Consider the following 24,641-nt stretch of genomic DNA (forward strand, 5'->3'; position numbering starts at 1 on the left):
GGAATATCGTGCTGCAAACAATCTCCCTCCTGTCGAACTTCCTGATTTCAAAAACATTTTCCCTTCGATACCCGAGATGGCAGAACCAGCTCGTGCTCTTAGAGATTACGCCGCTCCATCACAAGATGAGCCGCATTCAAGTATTGCTCCGCCCGCAATCGAAGCAAACAACTTCGAACTCAAACCTTCATTGTTGCAGGCAGTGCAACAGAACCAATTCTCTGGAAATCCTACCGAGGATCCAAACCTTCATTTATCCGTATTTGTCCAATACGCTGATACTGTTAAAGCTAATGGTGTCACTTCAGAGGCAATTCGACTTCATCTTTTTCCTTTCTCATTAAGAGATAGCGCTAGAAGATGGCTTCAGTCTCTCCCTTCCAACTCTGTCACCACATGGAACGAGTTGAAGAAAGTTTTTCTTGCCCGATATTTTCCGCCAAGCAAAACAGCTATGTTAAGAGCCCAGATAAATGGATTTAAACAGAAAGATAACGAGTCTCTTTTCGAAGCATGGGAAAGATACAAAGACATGATGAGACTTTGTCCACACCATGGTTTAGAAGACTGGTTAGTAATTCACACATTCTATAATGGTCTCTTGTACAACACAAGGTTAACAATAGACGCCGCTGCAGGTGGTGCACTAATGAACAAACCTTATGCTGATGCTTACCAGCTTATCGAAAGCATGGCCCAAAACCACTATCAGTGGGGAACCGAACGAACAATGGTGGAAAAACCTCAAACGAAAACCGAAATGTACGAGATAAGTAACCTTGATCATGTTAATGCAAAAGTGGATGCTCTGGTCCAGAAAATTGAAAGTTTAAATGTATCACCTCCAACCGTCGTGGTTGCTATAACTCAGAATTGCGAAGTCTGTGGAATCCAAGGTCACACTCCTACAGATTGTCAACTCTTAACAGGAATCCAAGCAGAACAAGTAAACTATGCTCAAGGAAGCCCCTACTCGAATACCTATAACTCAAATTGGAAGAACCATCCAAACTTTTCATATAAGAGTAATAATGCTTTGTACGCACCTGGACAGTCTCCAAATCAAGCCCCAGCTATACTTCCGGGATATCAGAAGCCGAACCCATCTACACATAACAATAACGCCCCTAGGAAATCCAACTTGGAGATCATGATGGAAAACTTTATAGCTTTTCAACAACAAACCAATAAAGATTTCTTAAACCAGAATGTACACACTGGTGAACAAATTAAACAACTAGCAAGTAAAGTAGATGCCTTGGCTACCCATAACAAAATGTTGGAAACACAAATATCACAAGTAGCTCAACAACAAGCGCCTACTGCTGCCCCAACTGGTACATTTCCTAGACAGCCCCAACCTAACCCGAGAAGCCACGCTCATGCAATCATATTAAGAAGTGGAACGGAAGTGGAAGGACCATCTGATCCAAGGATAGGAAACCAAAACCCTAAAAAGTCAACTGAGGAAGAAAATAGACCTAAGGAAAAGGAAGAGAGTAATAAGGAAACCATAGAAAAGAAGGAACCTTATGTACCTCCACCACCTTATAAACCACCTGTCCCTTACCCTCAAAGGCTTGTTAAAACCAAAGATGCGGGCCAATTTAAAAAATTTGTTGACCTCCTTAAACAATTAAACGTTACAATCCCGTTTACAGAAGCTATTACGCAAATGCCCTCATACGCCAAGTTCTTAAAAGAAATTCTTTCTAATAAAAGGAAACTTGAAGATAACGAAACCGTTACACTCCCTGCCGAATGTAGCGCTATAATCCAGAACATGCCTCCTAAACTCAAGGATCCGGGCAGTTTCTCTATACCCTGTCACATAGGAAAATTTGTCATCGACAAAGCCTTATGCGATTTAGGAGCCGGAATTAGTGTTATGCCTTTATCCATATGCAAGAGACTGGAAATGGGAGAATTAAGACCAACCAAAATGTCTGTGCAACTAGCAGATCGTTCCGTCAAATATCCTGTAGGAATTCTTGAAAACGTTCCAGTGCGCATAGGTCAATTCTACATCCCAACTGATTTTACAATTATGGACATTAGAGAAGATGATATTACACCCATTATACTGGGAAGACCGTTCTTAGCAACTGCCGGTGCAATCATAGACGTAAAACGAGGACGACTCACCTTCGAAGTAGGAGAAGAGAAAATTGAGTTCATTCTTTCCCAAGTTTTGAAAGCACCTGCAATAGAAGATACATGTTACTTCATGGATATCATCGATGAATGCATAAAAGAAACAGAGTTAGAAAAGGACAAATCATCCGACTGTCCTGTAGAAGACAAACTTAACCAATGTTTAGCAATAACACCGGACCCTACGCAATGCCTTAAGAAACCAACCCTAGATCTGAAAACACTTCCCAAGAATCTGAGATATGAATTCCTAGACTTAGAACTTGAACGACCTGTGATAGTTAATGCTGACCTAGGAAGACTCGAAACAGAAAAACTCCTGCATATCTTAAGAAAATATCCAACCGCACTAGGTTACAACATCACCGATCTTAAAGGAATAAGTCCTTCTATTTGTATGCACTGCATCATGCTAGAAGAAGACTGTAAAACTTCTAGAGAACACCAGAGGAGACTAAATCCGATCCTGAGTGAGGTAGTGAAGAAGGAAATAACCAAGTTATTAGAGGCAGGTATTATATATCCTATATCTGATAGCAAATGGGTTAGTCCTGTACACGTAGTACCAAAGAAAGGTGGTATAACAGTCATTGAAAATGAAAAAGGAGAAACTATAACCAAACGAATCGAATCGGGATGGAGAATGTGCATTGACTATAGGAAACTAAACAAAGCAACCCGAAAAGATCACTTCCCTTTACCATTCATTGACCAGATGCTAGAGCGATTGGCAAAACATTCACATTTCTGTTATCTAGACGGTTATTCAGGCTTCTTTCAAATACCAATTCACCCTGATGACCAAGAAAAGACAACATTCACGTGCCCTTTTGGTACCTTCGCTTATAGACGAATGCCGTTTGGCTTGTGTAATGCTCCTGCAACTTTTCAAAGATGCATGATGGCAATTTTCGTCGATTTTCTCGAAAACATCATGGAAGTATTTATGGATGACTTTTCCGTATGCGGACAAAGTTTTGAAGAATGCCTTGAGAACCTAGAAAGAGTTCTTGAGCGATGTGTAAAAGTAAACTTAGTACTTAACTGGGAGAAATGCTACTTTATGGTACAAGAAGGAATTGTTTTAGGACACATTATATCAAATAGAGGAATTGAAGTAGACAAAGCCAAAATAGAGGTAATCGAAAACCTTCAACCCCCTAAAACCGTGAGAGAAGTACGAAGCTTCTTAGGACACGCCGGTTTTTACCGACGATTCATCAAAGACTTCTCTAAAATAACTAAACCTTTAACCGGACTATTGATGAAGGATGCTGAATTCATCTTCGACAATAACTGTTTAGAAGCATTTCAAACGCTTAAGCAAGCATTGATCTCCGCACCCATAATGCAGACACCCGACTGGAATGAACCATTCGAAATAATGTGCGATGCCAGCGATTACGCTGTAGGTGCTGTTTTAGGACAACGAAAGGATAAAAAGCTTCATGTCATATATTACGCAAGTAGAACTCTAGATGAAGCGCAGATGAATTACGCCACAACCGAGAAAGAACTCCTAGCAGTTGTGTTTGCGCTAGATAAATTTCGTTCTTACTTATTCGGAGCCAAAATAATAGTTTACACTGACCACGCTGCTATCAAATACCTCTTAACAAAAAAGGACGCTAAACCTAGACTCCTAAGATGGATCTTGTTGCTACAAGAGTTCGATTTGGAAATCAAAGACAAGAAAGGAACTGAAAACGTAGTAGCAGACCACCTCTCTAGACTTGAGAACCTTGAACCGGAAAGAACATCAATTAATGATGATTTCTCGTACGATAAACTTATAGCTACTTTGGAAGAGAATAACTCTGACAAGCGAGTAGAAACCACCTTAGCTATATCTGTTACGCCATGGTACGCTGATCTCGTCAACTATTTAGCTGCCGGAATAGTTCCACCTACTTTATCCTACCAGCAGAAGAAACGATTCTTCTATGACATAAAACACTATTACTGGGATGATCCCTTACTTTTCAAAAGAGGCCCCGATGGTATTTTCCGTCGATGTATACCCGAAGAAGAGGTAGAAAATATAATCCAACACTGCCACTCCGCTCCTTATGGTGGACACGCAAGTACATCCAAGACCTGCTCTAAAATCCTACAATCCGGTTTTTATTGGCCAAGTATATGGAAGGACGTACACGCGACTATTAAGGAATGTGACAGATGTCAACGCACAGGAAACATATCTAGACGTGACGAGATGCCACAAAAAGGTATTTTGGAAGTAGAGATTTTCGACGTGTGGGGAATAGACTTCATGGGACCTTTTCCATCCTCTTTCGGTAACAAATACATACTCGTGGCAGTAGACTACGTTTCAAAATGGATCGAAGCTATAGCTTCCCCAACAAATGACACCCGAGTAGTAACTAGACTCTTTAAGAATATAATATTTCCGAGATTTGGCATCCCAAGAATAGTAGTCAGTGATGGTGGATCACATTTCATATCCAAGGTACTCGAAAAACTACTGTTTAAGTATGGCGTAAGGCATAGAGTAGCGACACCTTATCACCCGCAAACCAGTGGGCAAGTGGAAGTGTCCAACAGAGAGATTAAACAAATATTAGAAAAAACAGTCGCCACCTCAAGGAAAGATTGGTCATTAAAACTACCAGAAGCTTTATGGGCGTATCGAACTGCTTATAAAACCCCCATAGGGACGACCCCATTTAAGCTCATTTATGGAAAATCCTGCCACCTCCCGGTAGAATTAGAACATAAAGCCTATTGGGCTATTAGAAATCTGAACCTTAACTATAAGGCCGCCGGCGAAAAGAGAATCCTTGACATAAACGAATTAGAGGAACTCAGAAGAGACGCCTATGAAAATGCCAGAATCTACAAAGAAAGAACAAAACAATGGCATGACAAACGCATATCAAGGAAAATCTTCAAGCAAGGCGATACAGTCCTTTTATTTAACTCTAGGCTAAAGTTATTTCCCGGAAAACTACGATCCAGATGGTCAGGTCCTTTTCATATCACTAACATCTTTCCCAGTGGAGCGGTAGAAATTAAAGGAAAATCCACAGAACCGTTTACCGTAAACGGGCAACGTCTAAAACACTATCACTGTGCGGAAACCAACGAAGATTCGCAAATCCTACACTTAGACGAAATGCCTCCAGAAATTATAGATTGTAATTGATTGTTTTTATGTCGAGCTTGCGACATTAAACAAAGCGCTTAGTGGGAGACAACCCACAAATATTTTATTATTTCCTTATTCTATTATTATTTTTCTATTTTTTTTCCTTAATCATTCTTTTAATTTCTGTTTAGTATTCATTCTTAATTTATATTAATTTATTAAAAACTTTTCTTTTCTTTCGGCATTTGGCCAAACCCTGACTAAAACTCATGTTTTCTTTTCTCTAGCTAACACTAACCAGATGGGACAAATTGACCGTATGGGTATCAAATTCAGAGGAATGGCTCACAAACTAAAATTTGAAGAACTAGCCACGAGAGAGATGCTACCTAGTTTATATGCTGATGATTGGGCTATGACTGCCCTTGGACTAAGAGAAAGTGTCCTGTATTTGCTGAATCAGATAGGGTGGGAAACATCTCCTATCCTACGACATTTCGTCACCTACCGGAGACTAACACTAGAATTCCTTATCTCCCTAATCTATCTACCCAGCCATGGGAAAGGAATTAGCAGAGGTTTTATCCAGTTCAGAATGTTCAACATGGAGTACCAATTTAATATTAGAGACTTTACCAACCTTTTGGGTTTCCCTACCTCCCTTGATACATTCACAATGAGCCAGGAAGAACTTTTTGAATATAGAGAACTCGAACACTTTTGGGGTAGCTTGACTGGAAATGATGATCCCGAGGAACATGAGTTTCTCTCTGGAAACATACATAACCCGGCCTTCCGCTACTTCCATAGGATCCTGACCCACACCTTATTTGGACAGAAGCCATACAGTACTTCAGTTTCACGTGATGAACTCTTCATCATATTCTGTGCTTCCCAGAACCGTCCAGTAAACGGTGTCACCTTTATGCTAGCAAATTTAGACCACCTTATCCAAGATGAGCGAGCACCTATTAGAGTAGGCGGTTTGATAACCATGATTGGTAATGCTATTGGATTACGTCAGCCTATGCTTGACTTAAGCCCCTTCTGTGGCATTACTACTATGAGTATACCCTTCCTCTTCAATGCCATGTTTATAGCAAACCAAGGGTCTGACGAGTTCGAGCTTATAATTAATGACCAAGTTCTTTGCCTATTCACCTTACCCAATCCCAAGACTAATGTTCATAACCGCAGTAACTGGCTCTACAATCTGAACGCGACACCCTCTCCTGCTAGATCCATTGAATCCATCCAGGACTATGAGATTTGTGATGACCAGATCCCTTATGCTGAATCTGACCCTCAGACACCATCTGGCTATTATGATATTGACCCTCCTCCTCAGCCTGTTCAAACCGAAGAATCAGCAATATCCGACCTCCGACATCATATGCCCGGAACTGATTATAACACCGCCATTGAAGCTTTGATGTCAGAACAAGATGCCCTCAGAGAAGAGTTTACTGAAATGAGACACGAAGTTCTAGGATACATGAGCAGTGTGACAAATCAGTTTCACGAGTTGCTAGACCATGTTAACTCTTTTGCTCCTCCGGCCAGAGATCGTGCAGATGGATAGAAATTATTTTCTTAGTTATTTAGTTTTAAGTTAGATTATTCATTAATGTTATTTGAATTCATGTTCGCATTTGTTTCCCTTTCGCATTTTTTTTGTTTTTTCGAATACTACATTATGATCATTTTATTGAAGCTATTTATTTAATTTTATTATGCAATAGCTATTATGTTCTCTACTGTTGCTACCTATGACTTATTATTATACAAAGTAGAATAAGCACGCAGGAGAAATTAAATTGCAGAATAAATCAACCAGTAGCATAACAAACAAAAAAATAATCATATATAATAACCTACCTGAAGGACGCTAGCTGAACATTAGCCAAACAGACAGTGTGACGAGCGTCACACATTCTGTCACGGACGTCACGCTAAGTACCTGTGACGCCCGTCATGCACCTGTAACGAGCGTAACGCCCTTCAGACTAGGTGAACGTTAAGGAGCCGTTGGAGACGAACGTTACACCCCTTCAACTTTTTACCTTCCCCATTTATTCACATTTACCCACAATTATTCACTTTTCAACCACCTATTTTTCCAACTTCCAAAATTTTTCCTATAAATACCCACCAAACCTTTCTTCATTCACCACAAACCACTTTCTTCTATCAAACACTTTTCTTTTCTTTCCAATTTACCTCTTTCAGTTCATCCCTCAGTATGGCGGGTAACCAGAATTTCGGGAATATCATCTTCCGAACCGCAGATGAAAATTATCAAAGGGAGCAATACGAGCGTTTCCAACAGCGAGGCGTCGTCTCCACCAGGTATCCTGACTTTACTTGTTTACAACAATTAGGATTACTCCAAGGCATCGAATGGATGCTCCGTCAAGCCGACTTAACCTTTCTGTGCACGCATAATCAACCCACTTACCCCTCCCTAACCTTAGAATTCTTAAGTTCATACGCATACACCACTCCCGCCGGTGAAGACGAATTCTTAACCGGTACCGCAACCTTCCGTATGTTCAACACCGAGTACTCCTTAACCCAAAACCAGTTGAGTACCATGCTACAATTCTCCACAGAAGGCCAAGTCTACCCCAGAATCCCTCCCGACCTAAACTGGAACACAGTTGCCGTTTTCACCCTTTTTAAGAAAATATCCGGTCTAGATGCCTACAACTGGGAAGAACTCCTTCTTTCCCACATACATAATCCAACAATCCGATATTTTATCCGCATTTTACAGAACACAGTTTTTGGTTGACCAAACAACAGCAAGGTCAACGCAAAGGAACTTTTCTTCCTCGAGTGCGTCTTCGAACCGCATGCTAAGGTAAACGCTGCCTCTTTTCTATTTCATCATATCCGCACCTTATGTGCTAGAGGCCGTCAACCCTTTGTCATTGGTGGATTAATAACCACCATAGCACTAGGCTTAAACCTAGGGGACCGCCTCCAAACTTTAGAAGCTTTATCTCCCCTATTTATGGATATAGCCTACTGTCGATCCAGCCGCCTGATTAAGAACAGAGTAGGCGGAGGATATTATCTTATGGTGAACAACCAGGCTATTCCAAGCGTTGTTCTCCCCAACATTTCCCTAACCGATGTCACCAATCCCAACCGCCACCTCTATGATCTGAATGCTCCCGAAGCTACCGAGCCTTCGCATACAAACCCGCCCGAAGACGAGTTTGAAGACATGGAACAAGGTGATCCTACTCCTGCACAACAATCTGGCCCATCCTCACGTCGTCGACGACGAAGGCCTGCAACCAACGACGACATCATGGATGCTATTGATGGTATGCAAGCTCATAATCTCGAAATGATGCAACTAATGCGCCAAATGCAACAACAGCAGGCAGAAAGGAATAACATAACCGATCAGCGGTTCACTGAGTTGTTTAGCAGGTTCGACAACTTAGACTTACGTCAGAGATCACCAGGCCCAAGAACAAGAGGCGGAAGGCAGCCTTAGTTGTAGTTTCTTTTCCCTTTCCCTATTGTATTTCATTTCCTTAAAACATTGGGGACAATGTTTAATTTAAGTATGGGGGGGAAACTTGTTCTTTCTACTTCCTTTTTTTTTCAACTTCCATTTCTTTTTCAAGTATGTACTTTTCTTTTCATTGTTATTTCCCTAAAAAAAAAAAAATTAGTATAATATAGATCTATTTTAAGTTAAGTCCCGAGTGTGAACAATTTCTATTATCTATTCCCTCAAATTTTCACGAGCCACAACAAAAATTCAACACCCAATAAGTATAAAGGTTGCTCATTCTATCGAACTTGAGACGAATTAAGACAAAAACTACTACCGCCAAACACTCCAAACAAACCTCAACATGTTAGATCAGGATAAGTACCTATTATACCAATCCCTTGAACTTTTAGTTTTATAGTAACCCCGAGTAGTTTATACAAGAAGTCAGCACCATCTTAATAGCAAACTACGTGGAGGGCCGATGAATATAAGTGAATGATTTCCAAAGTAACATAAAAAATATAAATATATCAGGAAATGCACTAATTAAGTTAGGTGATCCTTACCAGATCATTTAATCTAAAGGTTGCAGATCATACAAAATCATAAGATGAAAGATCCATTATGAGTTGGTTCAGCAGGTATCTGGTACTGAACTTGGTAGGGCAGACTACGGTCCGATCCCCCGCAATTTGCAATGGACTGAATAACGAAGTTATCCGACTTATGTACCAGAACTTCAAGCTAAAAAGGGAATCAGAATCATTAACCGGTTACTCCACTATGTGCGCAAAAAGATAAAGGGCTTAATGTGATTTCGCTAGAATGAACACGGGTGAAATAAGAGTAAAGGAACTAGGATAGCTATCATAGTGTACTTGAACTGATTTGCATAAGGCAGGGTTATCTAGGTTGTGACGGTGGTTGTTATGTCGAGATTTAACTCAAGTTACCTCTAAACAAAGTTTACATGCAACCTAATACGAATTGACGTGTGTTTTGAAATTTCATCTGGCTAAAACCTTTAACGAGTTCTATACTGAATTTTGCTTGAGGACAAGCAAAGATCTAAGTATGGGGGAGTTTGATAACATGAAATTCTATCATATTTTAGGACTTAATTCAATTAAATTTTATTATTATTTATTTCAATTTATTGCATTTTATTAGATATTACGCGGTATTTCCTTTCTATTTGTCTCAGGTGTCTTATTTGAAGCACAAGTAAAAAAGGGAAGAAAAGGGGATGCAAAAAGGAATGAAAAGGCCCAAATAGCAAAAGCCAAGCCCAGCCCAAAGAAGACACAGGCGTCGTGCCTGTGACGACCGCCACGGATGCTGTGACGAACGTCACACTGCATACACTTATGTGACGAGCGTCACACATGGTGTGACGGACGTCACGCCATCCCCCTACATTTCTGCCTTCAGAGACGTTGAGAGTCCACGTTTATACGCTGAATCCTATTTCCACGGCGATGCATCCGTTACGTGAAGACTCCTTGACGCGGACTGCTTTGAAAACCGTTACGGAAAACATCATTATAAATAGCAACTTTGCAAACCCTGCAGAGGTTCCACACTTCCACGTTTCCACGCTTTTTCCAGATTTCGGCATTTTCCAATTTTATTTTTTTCAGCAGTTTGAGCATACCTTTTACATACCGCTTTGGCAATTTTTATTGTTTTCTCTTGCAACTCTATTTTCCTCTCTAGCACTTAATTTATTTTTACATAATAGTTTCCACACCGGAAACTATTGTGTAACTTTTTCACCGGATCTAACCTTACGTTAGAATCTAGTTTTTTATTCCTTCGTTTTAATTTGTTGGTTAGTTGAAGAATTCAAGAACAAATCCTACCGGCTTGTGGTGGAGTGTTCAAGACTACTGTTTAAATTATTCAGGTTCATTATTGTTTAATGCTTTGTTTTATTATTTATTTATATTATTTGCTTGAGATGAGTCTGTTTATGCATGATAATTATTTAAGTTCGTTTAGCATGTCTGGCTAATTCGCCTAGATATCGGTATGTAGAGTAAGCGGAATAAGGGATCAAAACTAAGTCGGTTTAATTAAATTTGAAATTAAAATCACTCTTTTTACGGTCTCAGTTTACAGGTTTAATAACAAAGTTTTTATACGAGAGTAAAGGACATAAAGAGGTTAAAATCAATAGAGTGAAAGTTTGAGGTTTTAACTGGACAGTGTAAATTGGATATTAATTCTAGATCAGGGCGAGAGCAATTTTTAGAGTTAATTAAATTCTAATCTTTTCCAAAAAGTATTTTTAAAGATTGAATGTGAGGACGAGAGTTAAGCATTCGAATTTAATTGTATAACCTAAATCAATAGAGCGAGAGTTTGAGATAAGGGTGTTTAAACGGTTAGTGTTTTCTTAAAAAGAGTTTCTACGGACTTTATTGCTTTCAAAAAATGGTTTTTGACTTAATTATAAGTGACAGCTACGTTAACATAAAATCATGGTTTATTCAACAGAGCGAGAGTTTGAGATAGAACTTTTAATCAACAAAGTCAACTGAAATGATTTATTTTAAAACCAAGAAACCGACAAAGAATTGATTCCCTAATTACGACGAACTACATACCGATATCCGCTTATTTGATATTTCATTTATATTCTATTTTTTTTAGTTTTAGCTTTTCCCCAAACAATCAAACATTATCCACCTTAGCTTTACGAAGTAACCTTAGATAACGGTATATCGATTCATAAGTCCCTGTGGGATCGATATCTTTTAAAACTACGCGATAGAACTGTGCACTTGCAGTTTGTACCCCAAATTTGACTCATAAAGTCGAGCGATCAATTGTTGCATGATTGAACATAATGATAATAAGAATGATGTGCTTAAGGGTAGGAGGGAAAATAATATATACATGCTTAACTTGAATGAAGTATCTTTAACAAGCGCTAAATGTCTCATCTCCATGAGTGAAGACTCGTGGCTTTGGCATAGGCGATTAGTGCATGTCAACTTTGACTTCTAAATAAAGTTGTCGCAAAATATATCGTAGTTGGTTTTCCCAAAATAAAATTTTCAAAAGATCACTTATGTGATGCGTGACAAATGGGAAAGCAAACAAGGATCTCGTTTGAATCTAAAAATATTGTTTCCACAACGAGACTCCTTGAACTTCTCCATATGGACCTTTTTGGGCCATCTAGAATTAAAAGTCTAGGTGGGAACTACTATGGTTTTGTTATAGTAGATGACTACTCCAGATTTTATTGGACTATCTTCTTAGCAAGTAAAAGTGACACTTTTTCTGCTTTTGAAAAGTTTGCCAAGATGTCTCAAAACAAATTGAACACTAGCATAGTTACTATTCGAAGTGATCACGGAGGTGAATTTGAAAACCACCTCTTTGAGGAATTTTGTGAAACAAACGACATTGATCAGAATTTTTCTGCTCCAAGAACTCCACAATAAAATGGAGTATCGGAACATAAAAACAAAATTTTAGAAGAGCTTGGAAGAACTATGACCAATGAAAATGGTCTTCCTAAATATTTTTGGGCCAATGCCATAAATACGACTTGTTATGTATTGAATAGGATACTCATTCATCCTACTCTAAACAAAACTGCGTATGAATTTCTAAAGGGAAGGAAGCCTAATGTTTCACATCTACATATCTTCGTATGTAAATGCTTTGTATTAAACAATGGTAAAGAAAACCTTGGTAAATTTGACTCAAAAGCTGATGAAGGTATCTTTCTCGAACACTCTCAATCTACTAAAGCATATAGAGTATACAACAAAAGGTTACTTATTGTTGAAGAATCCGTGCATGTTTCCTTTGATGAATCTTTTCCGAAAACTGTCGGAGAAGGTATTATTGTTGATGATGCGGGTGTTCCTTTGGAAGACATAATAAAAGATCAAGAAGAAAAGCGTGTTGAACCCCATCCGGAAAAAGATGAGAAGGAGCCAGATCAAATTTCTGAAAAGAAAGATAAGGATCATTCCATTAATAATAATGATCTTCCTTTGAAATAGAAATCTTCTAAGGATTATCCCATCGATAACATTCTAGGAGATATCTCAAAGGGAGTTACCACACGGTCAAAGATAAGTAACTTTTGTTATCATTTCGTTTTTGTCTCTCAAAATGAGCCTTAAAACTCCAAAGACGCATTACTCGATGAACATTGGTTTTTAGCGATGCAAGAGGAACTTAATTAATTCAAAAGAAATGAGGTGTGGGATCTTGTTCCCCCTCCGCGAGACCATCGATTAATCGGCACTAAGTGGGTGTTTAGGACAAGTTAGACAAAAATGGAGTTATAACTCGCAACAAGGCTCGTGTTGTTGCTTAAGGGTATAACCAAGAGGAAGGCATCGACTATGAGGAAACTTATGCTCCGGTTGTCCGACTCGAGGCTATACACCTTTTCCTTGCTATGCTTGTTCTCAAAATTTCAAATTATTTCAAATGGATGTTAAGAGCGCTTTCCTCAACGGTTACATTAATGAAGAGGTCTATGTATCGCAACCTCCCGACTTTGAAAACTATGAGCATCCTAACTATGTTTATAAGCTCAAGCATGCTTTGTACGGTCTCAAACAAGCCCCTAGGGCATGGTATGAGTGTCTTAGAAAATTTCTACTAGAGCAAGGATTCTCAAGAGGGAAGGTTGATACTACCCTTTTTATTAGGCATCAAGGAAAACACTTTATTTTAGTTCAAGTCTATGTAAATGACATTATTTTTGGATCTACTAACGTAAATTTGGTCAAGTAATTCTCTAAGTTGATGCAGGAAGAAGTTGAAATGAGCATGATGGGGGAGCTAAACTACTTCCTCGGACTTCAAATTAAGCAACTTGAAGAAGGAACTTTTTTGAGCTAAATGAAGTATTGTAATGAGCTACTTAAGCGCTTCGATATGGAAAACTCCAAAGTAATCGACACTCCAATGCCTACTGCTGTTAATATGGATTGGAATGAAAATGGTAAGGCTGTAGATATAAAAAGGTATAGAGGCATGATCGGATCTCTCCTTTATCTTACCGCATCTCGACCAGATATTATGTTTAGTGTATGTATGTGTGGTAGGTATCAATCATGTTCCAAAGAATCACATTTAAAAGTCGTAGCGCATACTTAGATACCTCTATGGCACTTCAAAGTATGGGCTTTGGTTCTCTAAGGGAAGTGATTGCTCTTTGGTTGGTTACTTCGATTCCGACTTTGCCGGTGGCAAATTGGATAGGAAAAGCACGAGTGGCACTTGTCATTTTTATTCAAAATCCTTAGTGAGTTGGCACAGCAAAAAGCAAGTTTCACTTGTTTTGTCAACAGCCAAGGCGGAATACATTGCTGCGGATAATTGTTGCGCTCAAATATTGTGGCTCAAACAACAATTACTCGACTTAAATGTTCAGCTTGAACGTATTCCCATTTTTTGTGACAACACAAACGCTATCAATTTAACCAAAAATCCTATACTACATTCGCGCACTAATCATATTGAAATTCGACATCACTTCCTTAGGGATCAAGTTGAGAAAGGTGATGTTGTCTTCGAGCATGTTGATAGCAAAAATCAACTTGTTAATATCTTCACAAAACCACTTGAGATACAGCCTTTCTTCCACCTCTGTAGGGAACTTGGTGTTCTCGACATCTCGGATCGCGTTTAAATACATATATTATGCCTATTTATTCCTTGATTTATAATTGCGGCTATGTGAGGGAAATCATCGTCTATCACCATTGGAAGTAATATCGTTCCTATCCATTTGACCTATATTGTATGTATATACTTGATTTATGTAACTCTTGATGTCATATGATGGCTTGATCTAAGTTTGATCAACTACTATGTTTGAATTATACTTGAACTTGGTTAGGTATCATATTTACTGTATTTAATCATTTGTCCTAAAGTTTATGCTAAACAAATATGGCAATGTTATTTACTTATTTCTCTTTACTCCGTGTAATATTTATGCATATACTTATTCCGTTGACTTCATGTTATGTGCATGGTTGTTGACGTCTATATGTTGCAAAGTCGTTGACTAAATGCTTCTGAAGATCTTTATTTCATTTGACTGTTTCATTATTTCTTTTTGATGTTGTCAAAGGGGGAGAAACAATGGAAACAAACACAATAGCTGATTTAGCAGAAGGATAATAACAGAATGTTCGAAGGCATGCATAAAATCAAGGGGAGGATATAAAATAAGGGGGAGGATGTCTATCAAAATACGTGATTGTGCCATAGTTTTCCATCATCAAAAAGGGGGAGTATGTGAGGGCAAATATGCCTAGTCCGTATTTTAATGATGTCAAACCTTTCTAATCGCCCATAACGTGTACTTTGGACAATATCATCATATCATAGAATGAATTCATCCTCTAACATGTTCATAATATAGGTTTAATGTGTCCAGGCATATAGGAGCATATCATAGATGTGAATCATCCACTTGATCATAGTAAATATCCTAGGTTCATAAGAGATCGATTTAAATTGGTCAAAATACATCTCAAAACTCCTTTTTGGATGAATAAAACCTGTGAGTCGACTCATGACTCAGAGCGTAACTCTCGGGTCTAAACAGGTCGAGTCACAGATCGACTCAATGACTCAAAGCGTAACTCTCGGGTCTGAACATGTCGACTCAATCCTGGGAAAAATGAATGAGTCGACTCATCCACATGTTGTGTCGACTCAATGCCTATTTTCTTGTGAACCATGTAGTCACAGGTCTGAACAGGTCGAGTCATAGGTCAACTCAACCCTAGACAAACTCTGTTTGAGTCGACTCATCCCCTATTTTAGTCGACTCATAGCATGTTTTACTTAATTTTCTGCTGTGTAACTTTGCAAAATATTTCTGTTATGTTTGTTATTTGGTTCATGCATCATATAAATATTCAAGTGTCTCTTCTTCAACAAAATAACAAGAAAAGTGAAAGATATACACCAAAGTGCTCATCATCTTCATTCTTCATTGCATTTCTCAATAATTACATATAATAATCTTTGTTGAGCATTATGTATTGTTGTTGTGATACGTCTAAATAAGATTGGATTATCTTAGTTTGGGTTGAGGATTTGTGTAGGTTTTTCTTGAATTAAACCATTGGGGTTTTGTCCTCCAAGAATTGGGGGTTTTTGCACTAACCTTTGCTTCGCAGATTCAGCCGAGTGAAAAGTTTGAAGAACGGAAGGTTCGTTCAAACAAGTAATGGTAATCAGATGAATGTGAAGAAAGCGTAGGGTTCAAGCGACTTGCGTCCGAAATCAGCCAAGATGGAGTTTTGGAGAACGTGGTGTTCTTGCAATGAGGTAGCGGTAACCGGAGGTTTGTTCGAAGCGCTTGAAGGACTTGGTTCAACTTAAATCAAGGAGAGAGAATAGAATATGATCTGCAACAACTCTAGGGGTTGATTGGTGGTTATCATTTGTTCTCTTGTATTGACTTTGCAACGTGTTAATAAAAACATCTCAATTCTAGATTTAGAATTGAGGGCAGACGTACCCTAAGCGAGGTCGATAGGGGAACTGCCTCAATAAATACGGTCTTGTTCTCTCTATCTCTTAACTATTTAAATTGTGCATTAATTACATTTTGTGAGAAATTAATAGTAAAATCAATATCGCTTGATTGTTGTGTATAATAACTGATTGACAAATTGTTGCAATCACTTTGATTGCAACTGAGTAAAATTCTGCACATTCAATTTGAGTGAAATTGAGACTTGGTGTGTAGTGCACACCAAGTGTTCGATAAAATTAATCTCACACAGACTTAGTAATATTTTACTTGATCTCTTATTGTGTTTAAGCATTATTAGAGGTAACGATATCAAGGATTATATTGGTTAATCGATTGATTTAGATAGCGGTTGATAATCTCTATCTTAAGTAATTCCATTCGGTTTCACGCATATCCGATCTTTCCATTAACGGATCGTTTAGACGATTATAATCTAGGGTGCTTCCGTAACTGGTGAAAACAATTTTAAGAAGTGCTAAATTTCAAAAATGATTTATTCAATCCCCCTTCTAGATCGGTACTATCGTCTAACAAATGACACTATAATTGGGAATTATCGTCTAATAAGTTTGAATGGCCATGGAGATTGAGAAAGAGACAAAGACATTCTCGGGATATAAATAGTGTTTCCAATATTTGCACCTGAAATGATTTTTGATTCGATCACATGGTTGGCCAACCTAGTAACCTTCAATCTCGTACCATTGCAAATCCCTTCTGATTGATCCAAATTCCTTATCAACATGACAGTTGTGTCAACTTTCAACTTAATGGAGTGGTTTGGAAATCCAGAAGTTTTTAGACAATTCAAAAATTCTAGTGTCAAATGCTCAAATGCATCATTGTCATTAGCATCTGATCTATCAATTGAATCACTGCTTAAATATTCACCTGCATAAAAAATGAGTAATGGAACTATAAAGACATGACAATAAATATTTTCCATACTATTATAATTTATATGAAAGTTGCATTCAGGAATGATGTTAAACACCACATTTATAAAATATTGGAATTTTAATAAATCAATTTTAATATAGAAAAACAGATGTATAAACCAAATGACAATAAAGATTTTAATATGGAAATAAAAAATCGAAAACCAATACGAATATTTAGGATGCATTATTTTATGCATGCATTTAAGCGGTTGATGTTGTGCTCATGCATGTTTCATTTATTGCTGATGTTGTTGTGAAAAAAGCATGTATATAATACTAAAAACATGATGCATTTATGCCGTTGTGTTAATTTAATGAATAGAATTATGAAAACGTGATGCAAATTCATGTAGTTAATACTGGAAACGTGATGCATTATAATGCATTTATTGAGGATGCGGTGTGACATTTATGCGGCTGCATGTAGCAAAAATACTATTTAGAAGGGATACATGTGGTTGCTATTGACCAAAATTGAAAAAGCAATGACATGTATCATTTATGTGGCTGCATGTAGCATACATACTATCATTGATAAGGGATACATGCATTATAATATATTCAACAATGGTTATATGACCAACTATGTCAAAATGTTAAAAATAATGATACTAAGTTATATTCCAAATATAAATGTTAAAATAAATATTTCCCTTATTTTCTATTATATGCACTATTGGTTATAGTCTTCTATTCCAATTGACAAATGAATGACAATAAATTATATTCAAGATATAAATGCACTATTTCTAATACATGCACTATATATAATGAAACTTTTAAAATAGTATTAATATGAATGAAGATATACCTAGAAGAAGATTTGTAATATAGTCATTAATATCATCGACTATTTCAATAGTTGATGCAAGAATAACTTCACATTGAAGAAAATCTGAATTTGTGTAGTTTTGAATGAGATTTGGATAAATACTTGTAACAATAGCTTTAGCTGGATCCACAAAATCTTGAATGAGTAAGTCTTCTGGAATAAGTATCTCAGCATATCCATCATTGGGTTCAGAGAGTTTTCCATTTCCCACTTATAAAATACATTCTGAGAAGAGTCGTATTTCTTCAGAATTGACTAAATTTAAGCCACTTTGCAACCACATATTTTTTGTAAGATTAAGAACTTTGCAATGATCCCAAATATATGAGGCATTTATTGTAGCATGCACAATATTAGACCTAGTTCCTCTTGGTACAGCAGGAAAAATTTGTCTGAAATCTCCCCCAAATATGACAACTTTATCTCCAAAAATATTCACCACTGTCATCACTCATTATATCCTTCAATGACTTGTCAAGAGCTTCAAACTAAAATTTATTTGCCATAGATGCTTCATCCCATATAAAGAGTTTTGTTACTTTCAAGAGATTAGCTAAATCAGATTTCTTCCTAATGTTACATATAGAAGATTCTAGACACGGTACTAGAATTTTGAATTTGGAATGTGCAGTTCTCCCTCCAGGTAACAATAAACTTGTTGTTCTGCTTGATGTCATATTCACCACAATATCTCCTTTGCAACAAAGAGTTGCAGAAAGTGTGTTCCACCTGAAAGTTTTCCCGGTGCCACCATAACCATATAAAAAAAATACTCCACCATTTTGATTTGTGACAACTTGCATAATTTCTCTGAAAATGCTACGTTGTTCATCTACAATAAGAAATGACATATTCTCAATGGAATTGTGAATAACTCATAAAAATATGTATCCAATATAAGCTTGTAAATACATAAAAGTGGCATAGAAATAGAAATCATGTAAAGCATGAGCATTGGATGTGGTAAACATGAAAATACTCCATAATGAATGTAACAAAACAGAAATGAAAATTTATTTGAACAATGCGTAAATATGAGAATTCAATACCTGTTAAGGATTGAAACAGATTTTGGTAGATTTCTTCTTGAGCCGAAATGTCATATTGTCTTTCATCATATATCAATCTATTTCCAAGAAAGTCAAGGACATAATTTGATGGATATGGTATTGGCTTAAAATATTTCAAAGTTCTTCTATTTTTTTGAAGTTGCTTCTCAATTTCCATCAACGCGAGTTTTTGGATATCTTCACCAGACAAATTTAAGTCTACAAATAATGTCAAAATCTAAGTAAGTTGATACCAATTTTTAATATATAGAATTCTAAATAAATTAAGGATGAAATAAATATAAGTCTATACATATGTTATTGTGTGATAATGTTAGTCTATAGTAATATGTACACAAAATAGTCAATAATTAATAGAATTAAAGTGAAATTAAGATAAGATATACAAAAACATTTGCAATAGAAAAAGGCCCTAAACAACATAGAGTATATAATACAAAAACTTTAGTAAAAAATTGTTATAACCTGGATTTTGTGTCAATCTTCTTTGTTCATATAGAATGACATCAGATAAGTATATCCAACTATTACGCCAAACATGCTCAGGTCGATTCATTGAAGCTGATAACAATATTGTAACAAAAAGCTTACACAAAAAAACTCCAGAACCCCAGTTGTATGCCTATTTTATTGCCTCAATGAGCTCTTTGTCATCTTGTAGAAAGCCTGTCACAAAACATGTGTCTCTAAATGAATTGTGTTTAAAGCCCTCAATTATCTTTAAATCCTCATAGCAAGTTGGTCTTTTCTTAACAGTCAACAACATACTCATAGAATACAATTCTCCGGTTATTGGCGGGACCCAAATTAGTCGGTCAATTGTGTAACCTCTTTTTCGTGGTTTCCAACACCTCTTCTTCCTATCATAAACAAATTTGGACACAAATTATCCATACGTTAATTGCCCTACTTCTTCATACTCACTGTTTGCCACAAACCAAGATGTAAACATTGATTATGTGACACTTGGTTTAAGAAGGAAATTTCCAATTTGCTCATAATCTTTGTAGTATATACAATTTTCTCCCTCCATGTGAAAAAACAACCTTTGAACTGCTAGTTTTCGACCATAAATTGAGTAAGAGAAGATTTTCCAGCATGCTTCGCTTGGTGATACATATCGACAATCAAGGTAATGTTTGATTTCGTCAATATTTCCATCTGTATGAGAGTTATTTGGAACAATCACTATTGAAATTCTATCAGAACCCTTGTTGATGTACTTGAAAATATATTTTATTGAAGTACTTTGATTGCACCGCTCCATATTAATGTGTGCCTCATATCTCATCAACAAACTTGGATTGTGGGGGACAACATGACCACTATGAAGTGTGACTCCATTTTTGTCAACTGTATTCCCTTGATCTCTCCTCCTATAAATTGAGTATCCATCTTGATCAATAGTTGTAACATCTTGAAATTTATTAGGATAGTACTTTGAGCACTTACCATCCTTCATCCAAGGGAACTTTTGGTTTTTCAGCCCACAAGGTCCATGAACCATGTGGTTCTTGACCAGGTTATATAATTTTGGTTGTTTCACTGGATTAGGTACTTTAGCTGATATGATTTTGTCTATGTCTTATGGACTGAGATATTTTTTGGATAGATACAAGAAAATAAGAATGTGTGCATGTGGAAACCCTCTCTTTTGAAACTCAATTGTGTACATATCTGAAAATAAAAATGATTGTTAAATAAAAATATAGACATGAGAATTGAATTGGTACATATCCATATATTTTATTAATAAAAAAATTAAACACCTAGAAATATCTAAAGGAAAAAACTATTTAGGTATTCAAAAGTATTTATATATGTCTTCAAAACAACATTCAAAAGTATCCAAAAGATATTTTATGTGTAATCATTAAAATATAATGAATAGTATAGTAAAAATGCAATACTTACATGCAAGAACTTTGCCTAACACATCCTTCTTGATCACGTCTGCTAGAAGGCTATCAAACTTCATCTTAAATATTCTAGCAATGATATCTGGTCTATCTCGTGGCTTCAAATTTAAGGACCATGTACTCTTTGAATCTCATGCCAGTTTGGGTTGCCGGTGAATGTTATGAATAGATTTGGAAATCCCACCTTACTACAAATCGCCATGCCATCATAGTACAGTTGATCCATAAATCTCCTACTTCCACATATGACGATGGAAATATGATTCTTTTCCCTGTGCTTGATCATGTCATTTAATTTTGCTCTGCATTCAAACTTGTAAACTTTCACACTCTTAGTTTGCTTTGATTTTTTCTCAGCCAATTCAATCTCTCGCCTTCAAGCATTATGTAACCATCTACCAAAAATCGTTGCAACAATCTCTTGGACGATAAAAAATTCTTTGCTTCATCACATCTTATTTGAATTCTAAATGCTAGCCATTCTCGTATTGTAAGTCGATTCCTTCGAGTATCATAAAAATGGCTAGGTCTCAATGGGTAATGTTGGGTCTATAACCATCCTCTCCATAAGGAAACATCAATGGATACTGGAATGTTAGATAGGTTGGTTGAAACTCATCAATTCTTTGCAGTTGTCCCTCTTTGGCTTGCATTATAATGTCCTTTTCTTCAGCAATGTCAATGTCACCAACAGTTAAAGTTGCCACCTCAGAAACAGTAGGTTGATTGCACAATCTACCATCAGTAGATCTAGATGAAATTAGTTTGAGTTTCAAATTGTGAACATTGGTTTGATTTAGCCATTGTCTAACCATCAAGAAACTTTTGGCATGTGTGTATGTGTGTACAACATATCTGACAAGCTTTGTATCACTTCTCGAAGAATTTTATTTTTATTGCTAGACAATAAATAAAATATAATTCAGAATGTGGTATAAAAACTAAGTATATAAATAAGTTGAACATGATTATAGTACCTTAGACCGTCCATTCGATTTGTGATTTCATTTTCAGTGTCATAGATGTAAAGTTGGGCAAATTTGGGAGGTTGGCCTTCAGGTTGCAATAAACTCCCAATGCTGTGGCAAGATTGGCCTTGAATTCTTAAAGTAGGGGGACCACGACCGTTATTGAATCTATTGTCCAACTTAGCTCCCAGTGAATTGAAGGAAAACATCATGTTGTATGTCCTTATTTGTGACTGGAAGTTCTTACTATCTTTGGTTGTGTGATCAAATAGGAGATGAGATAGAACTTGTGGTGGATGTTTCAATAGGGGTAGTTCAACTTTACCATTACCATAACATAAATAGTATTTCAGATTTGCTGCATGCCTGTGTTTTTCCATCCTTTCTTGATACCACATCATGGCCTTACAATATCTATATTCATTCATAGCATCTCCCAAATCATAATAATTTGTAATAAAAAACTTAATAGTTATAATAACTTAACGATAATATACGGGAAAACAAAAATTTATATGCATGCATATGACAACTATATGACATAATTATGCATTGTTGAATTTTTTTTGAATGTATAATCTTGTAGGACACCTTCATTGTTTACTTTGGCTTGATTTGCCATTGAAAATGGTGGATAAGTATCTGCTTCAACAATGCTTGAATCACAATCAGATTCGTGTGTTGTAGTAAATCAAAAATAGGAACTCTAAATACATTAGCAATATCAAAAGAATTTGGTCTAAACAATAAATATAGAAAGAATTATTACACATACCTAAGAATGGGTCATAGTCAGAACCTTCTTCATTTTCACTATCCAATTCCAAATTAGGTGTAGGTGCAAACATTGGTAATGTTGGTTGCTGAGTAGCTGCAACCGTATTTAGCGTGAATCATAATTTATGGACAATAAAGGGTGGTGATATGAACTCAATATTTGTGCTGTTGGAAGACATAAGTGTTTGAAAAATGATGATTAGAATATATTATAACAGGAAAGACTCATATGCTTATGGATAGCCATATTATTACTCACATATGATTAACACCATGTTTGATAGAAACATTGTTAGGGTGTGTAAATGGTATGTCTGGTTCTTTATATGAAGTAGCTTTCTTCGAACGACCTCTTCCATGCTTGACTGAGTTAGGTCTTAAATCAAACCTATCAACAACACCAGAGTTGTTTTTAAAAAGTGCAACATGCAATTAATTAATTAATAGTGATATCAAACTAACATTGACTTACCATATAATAGATGGAATTATAAAGATGAAACTAACATAGGATTAACTCCATGATTGAGTACAACAGTGTTGGTGGATGTGAGTATTGTGTTAGGTAGTTTATTTATTACGTTGTAGGCAAAATTTGGTACACCAGGTAATGTTTTAGGACGTCCTCTTCCACGCTTGACTAAGTTTGGTTTGTCCTCAATGCGTTTCCCATCATATTTCCTGTAGAAGATTTAGTGCTGACATAAAACAAATTTTGATTACAATTCTAAAATGAAAAAACTATATTAGAATTACATAACATGGCTTGATGTTGTATAATCATTGGGATTGACTTGATAAATCATAGGTACTGTCGTGTTTAATTGCAATTCAGGATTGACATTTTCCTTGTGGCTCAGTGAGGCAACATCAGAGAACCTAGACATAAGGTTTATGCCAGAATTATGAATATTTGCCACTTTTTGTCTAGGCTCAGTAAGGCAACATTAGAGAACCTAGACATAAGTGTAATACCCCAAAATTTACCCTTCATTTTTCCGGAAAAAAAAAAGTTAAAAATAAATAAATAAATAAATAAAATATAACAAATTTTTTTGGACTTAGGTCTCCCTCATTTGAGCCCACTACCCACGAAAATCAGTCTATAAATACTGAAGTTTCAGTAGAGGAAAACACTTGGAGTTACACTGGGAGATTCACTGGAGAAAAAGGAAGAGAAGCAAAATACTCTGAGGTTTCCTTGGAACAAAACCCTGAGGAAAAAGATAGTGAGAGAAGAACTAACAGAGTTCAGAGCAGCCTCCAAACCCTGAAGGGAACTCAACTGCACAGAATCACCTCTGCCTCACATAAACCCTAAAGATTGTTTTGTAAACCTCACGGGTGCAACTCAATTTCAATCAAGCTCTCCAATCAGGTTTGCCCTATATCCATCATCTTTATGCCTTTAATTTGAATGCTCTAAATGTATGAGGTATTATGGGTGAATTTGATACCCTTTTGATGCATGTGTTTGACAAGAGGTTTAGGCCTCCTACCCTTGGTTGCTTTTTGTGAGCTTTTTGTGAATTTTGATGGAATTATTCATGTGGTTACATTTTGATTTGGGGGCAACTCTTGGTTACCCTATCTTGTTTCACTAACCCTTTTGTTGAGTTTTTGTGAAGGCACATGACTTTTGCAGGGATAACTTGCGTGGTTTCCCACTTTATTTGTGGGATAACCCCTGGAGGTTCATTCCGATTACCTGTACTGACCCACTTTCTTTGATGATGTTAGCTTGGAAGGATCTCAGGGTTTCCCATTCCTCTAATTGTTGTTACTTCGGATCTTTATCCGCGTGGTACTTTTAC

The 24,641-nt window shown here is 36.7% G+C and overlaps 1 protein-coding gene and 1 non-coding gene across 2 annotated transcripts; both read right to left on the bottom strand.

Annotated features, from left to right (window-relative positions):
* Positions 1–454: 454 nt before the first annotated feature.
* LOC127116006 (small nucleolar RNA R71) lies at positions 455–561 on the bottom strand. The gene has a single exon (XR_007800998.1). It is a non-coding gene; the product is annotated as a small nucleolar RNA R71 (small nucleolar RNA).
* A 16,312-nt stretch (positions 562–16,873) lies between these two features.
* On the bottom strand, positions 16,874–18,541 carry LOC127096446 (uncharacterized). Its single transcript, XM_051035015.1, has 3 exons — positions 18,316–18,541; positions 18,073–18,213; positions 16,874–17,211 (listed from the first exon to the last, which is right to left on the bottom strand). Exons 1-3 carry the CDS (start codon positions 18,539–18,541, stop codon positions 16,874–16,876), a joined length of 705 nt encoding a protein of 234 aa, XP_050890972.1.
* Between the last annotated feature and the right edge of the window lie 6,100 nt (positions 18,542–24,641).

The sequence above is a fragment of the Lathyrus oleraceus genome, chromosome 1 (genome assembly GCF_024323335.1).
Source record: "Lathyrus oleraceus cultivar Zhongwan6 chromosome 1, CAAS_Psat_ZW6_1.0, whole genome shotgun sequence".
Classification (NCBI taxonomy): domain Eukaryota; kingdom Viridiplantae; phylum Streptophyta; class Magnoliopsida; order Fabales; family Fabaceae; genus Lathyrus; species Lathyrus oleraceus.

Excerpts from the sequence above, each read along its gene's own strand:
- LOC127096446 (XM_051035015.1), bottom strand. The coding sequence starts at position 18,541 with ATGACAGTGGTGAATATTTTTGGAGATAAAGTTGTCATATTTGGGGGA. Across the intron at positions 18,214-18,315 it reads AATACGACTCTTCTCAGAAT|CTAAAGCTATTGTTACAAGT; the intron begins GTATTTTATAAG and ends TTGTGGATCCAG. Across the intron at positions 17,212-18,072 it reads TATTACAAATCTTCTTCTAG|GTGAATATTTAAGCAGTGAT; the intron begins GTATATCTTCAT and ends TTTTTTATGCAG.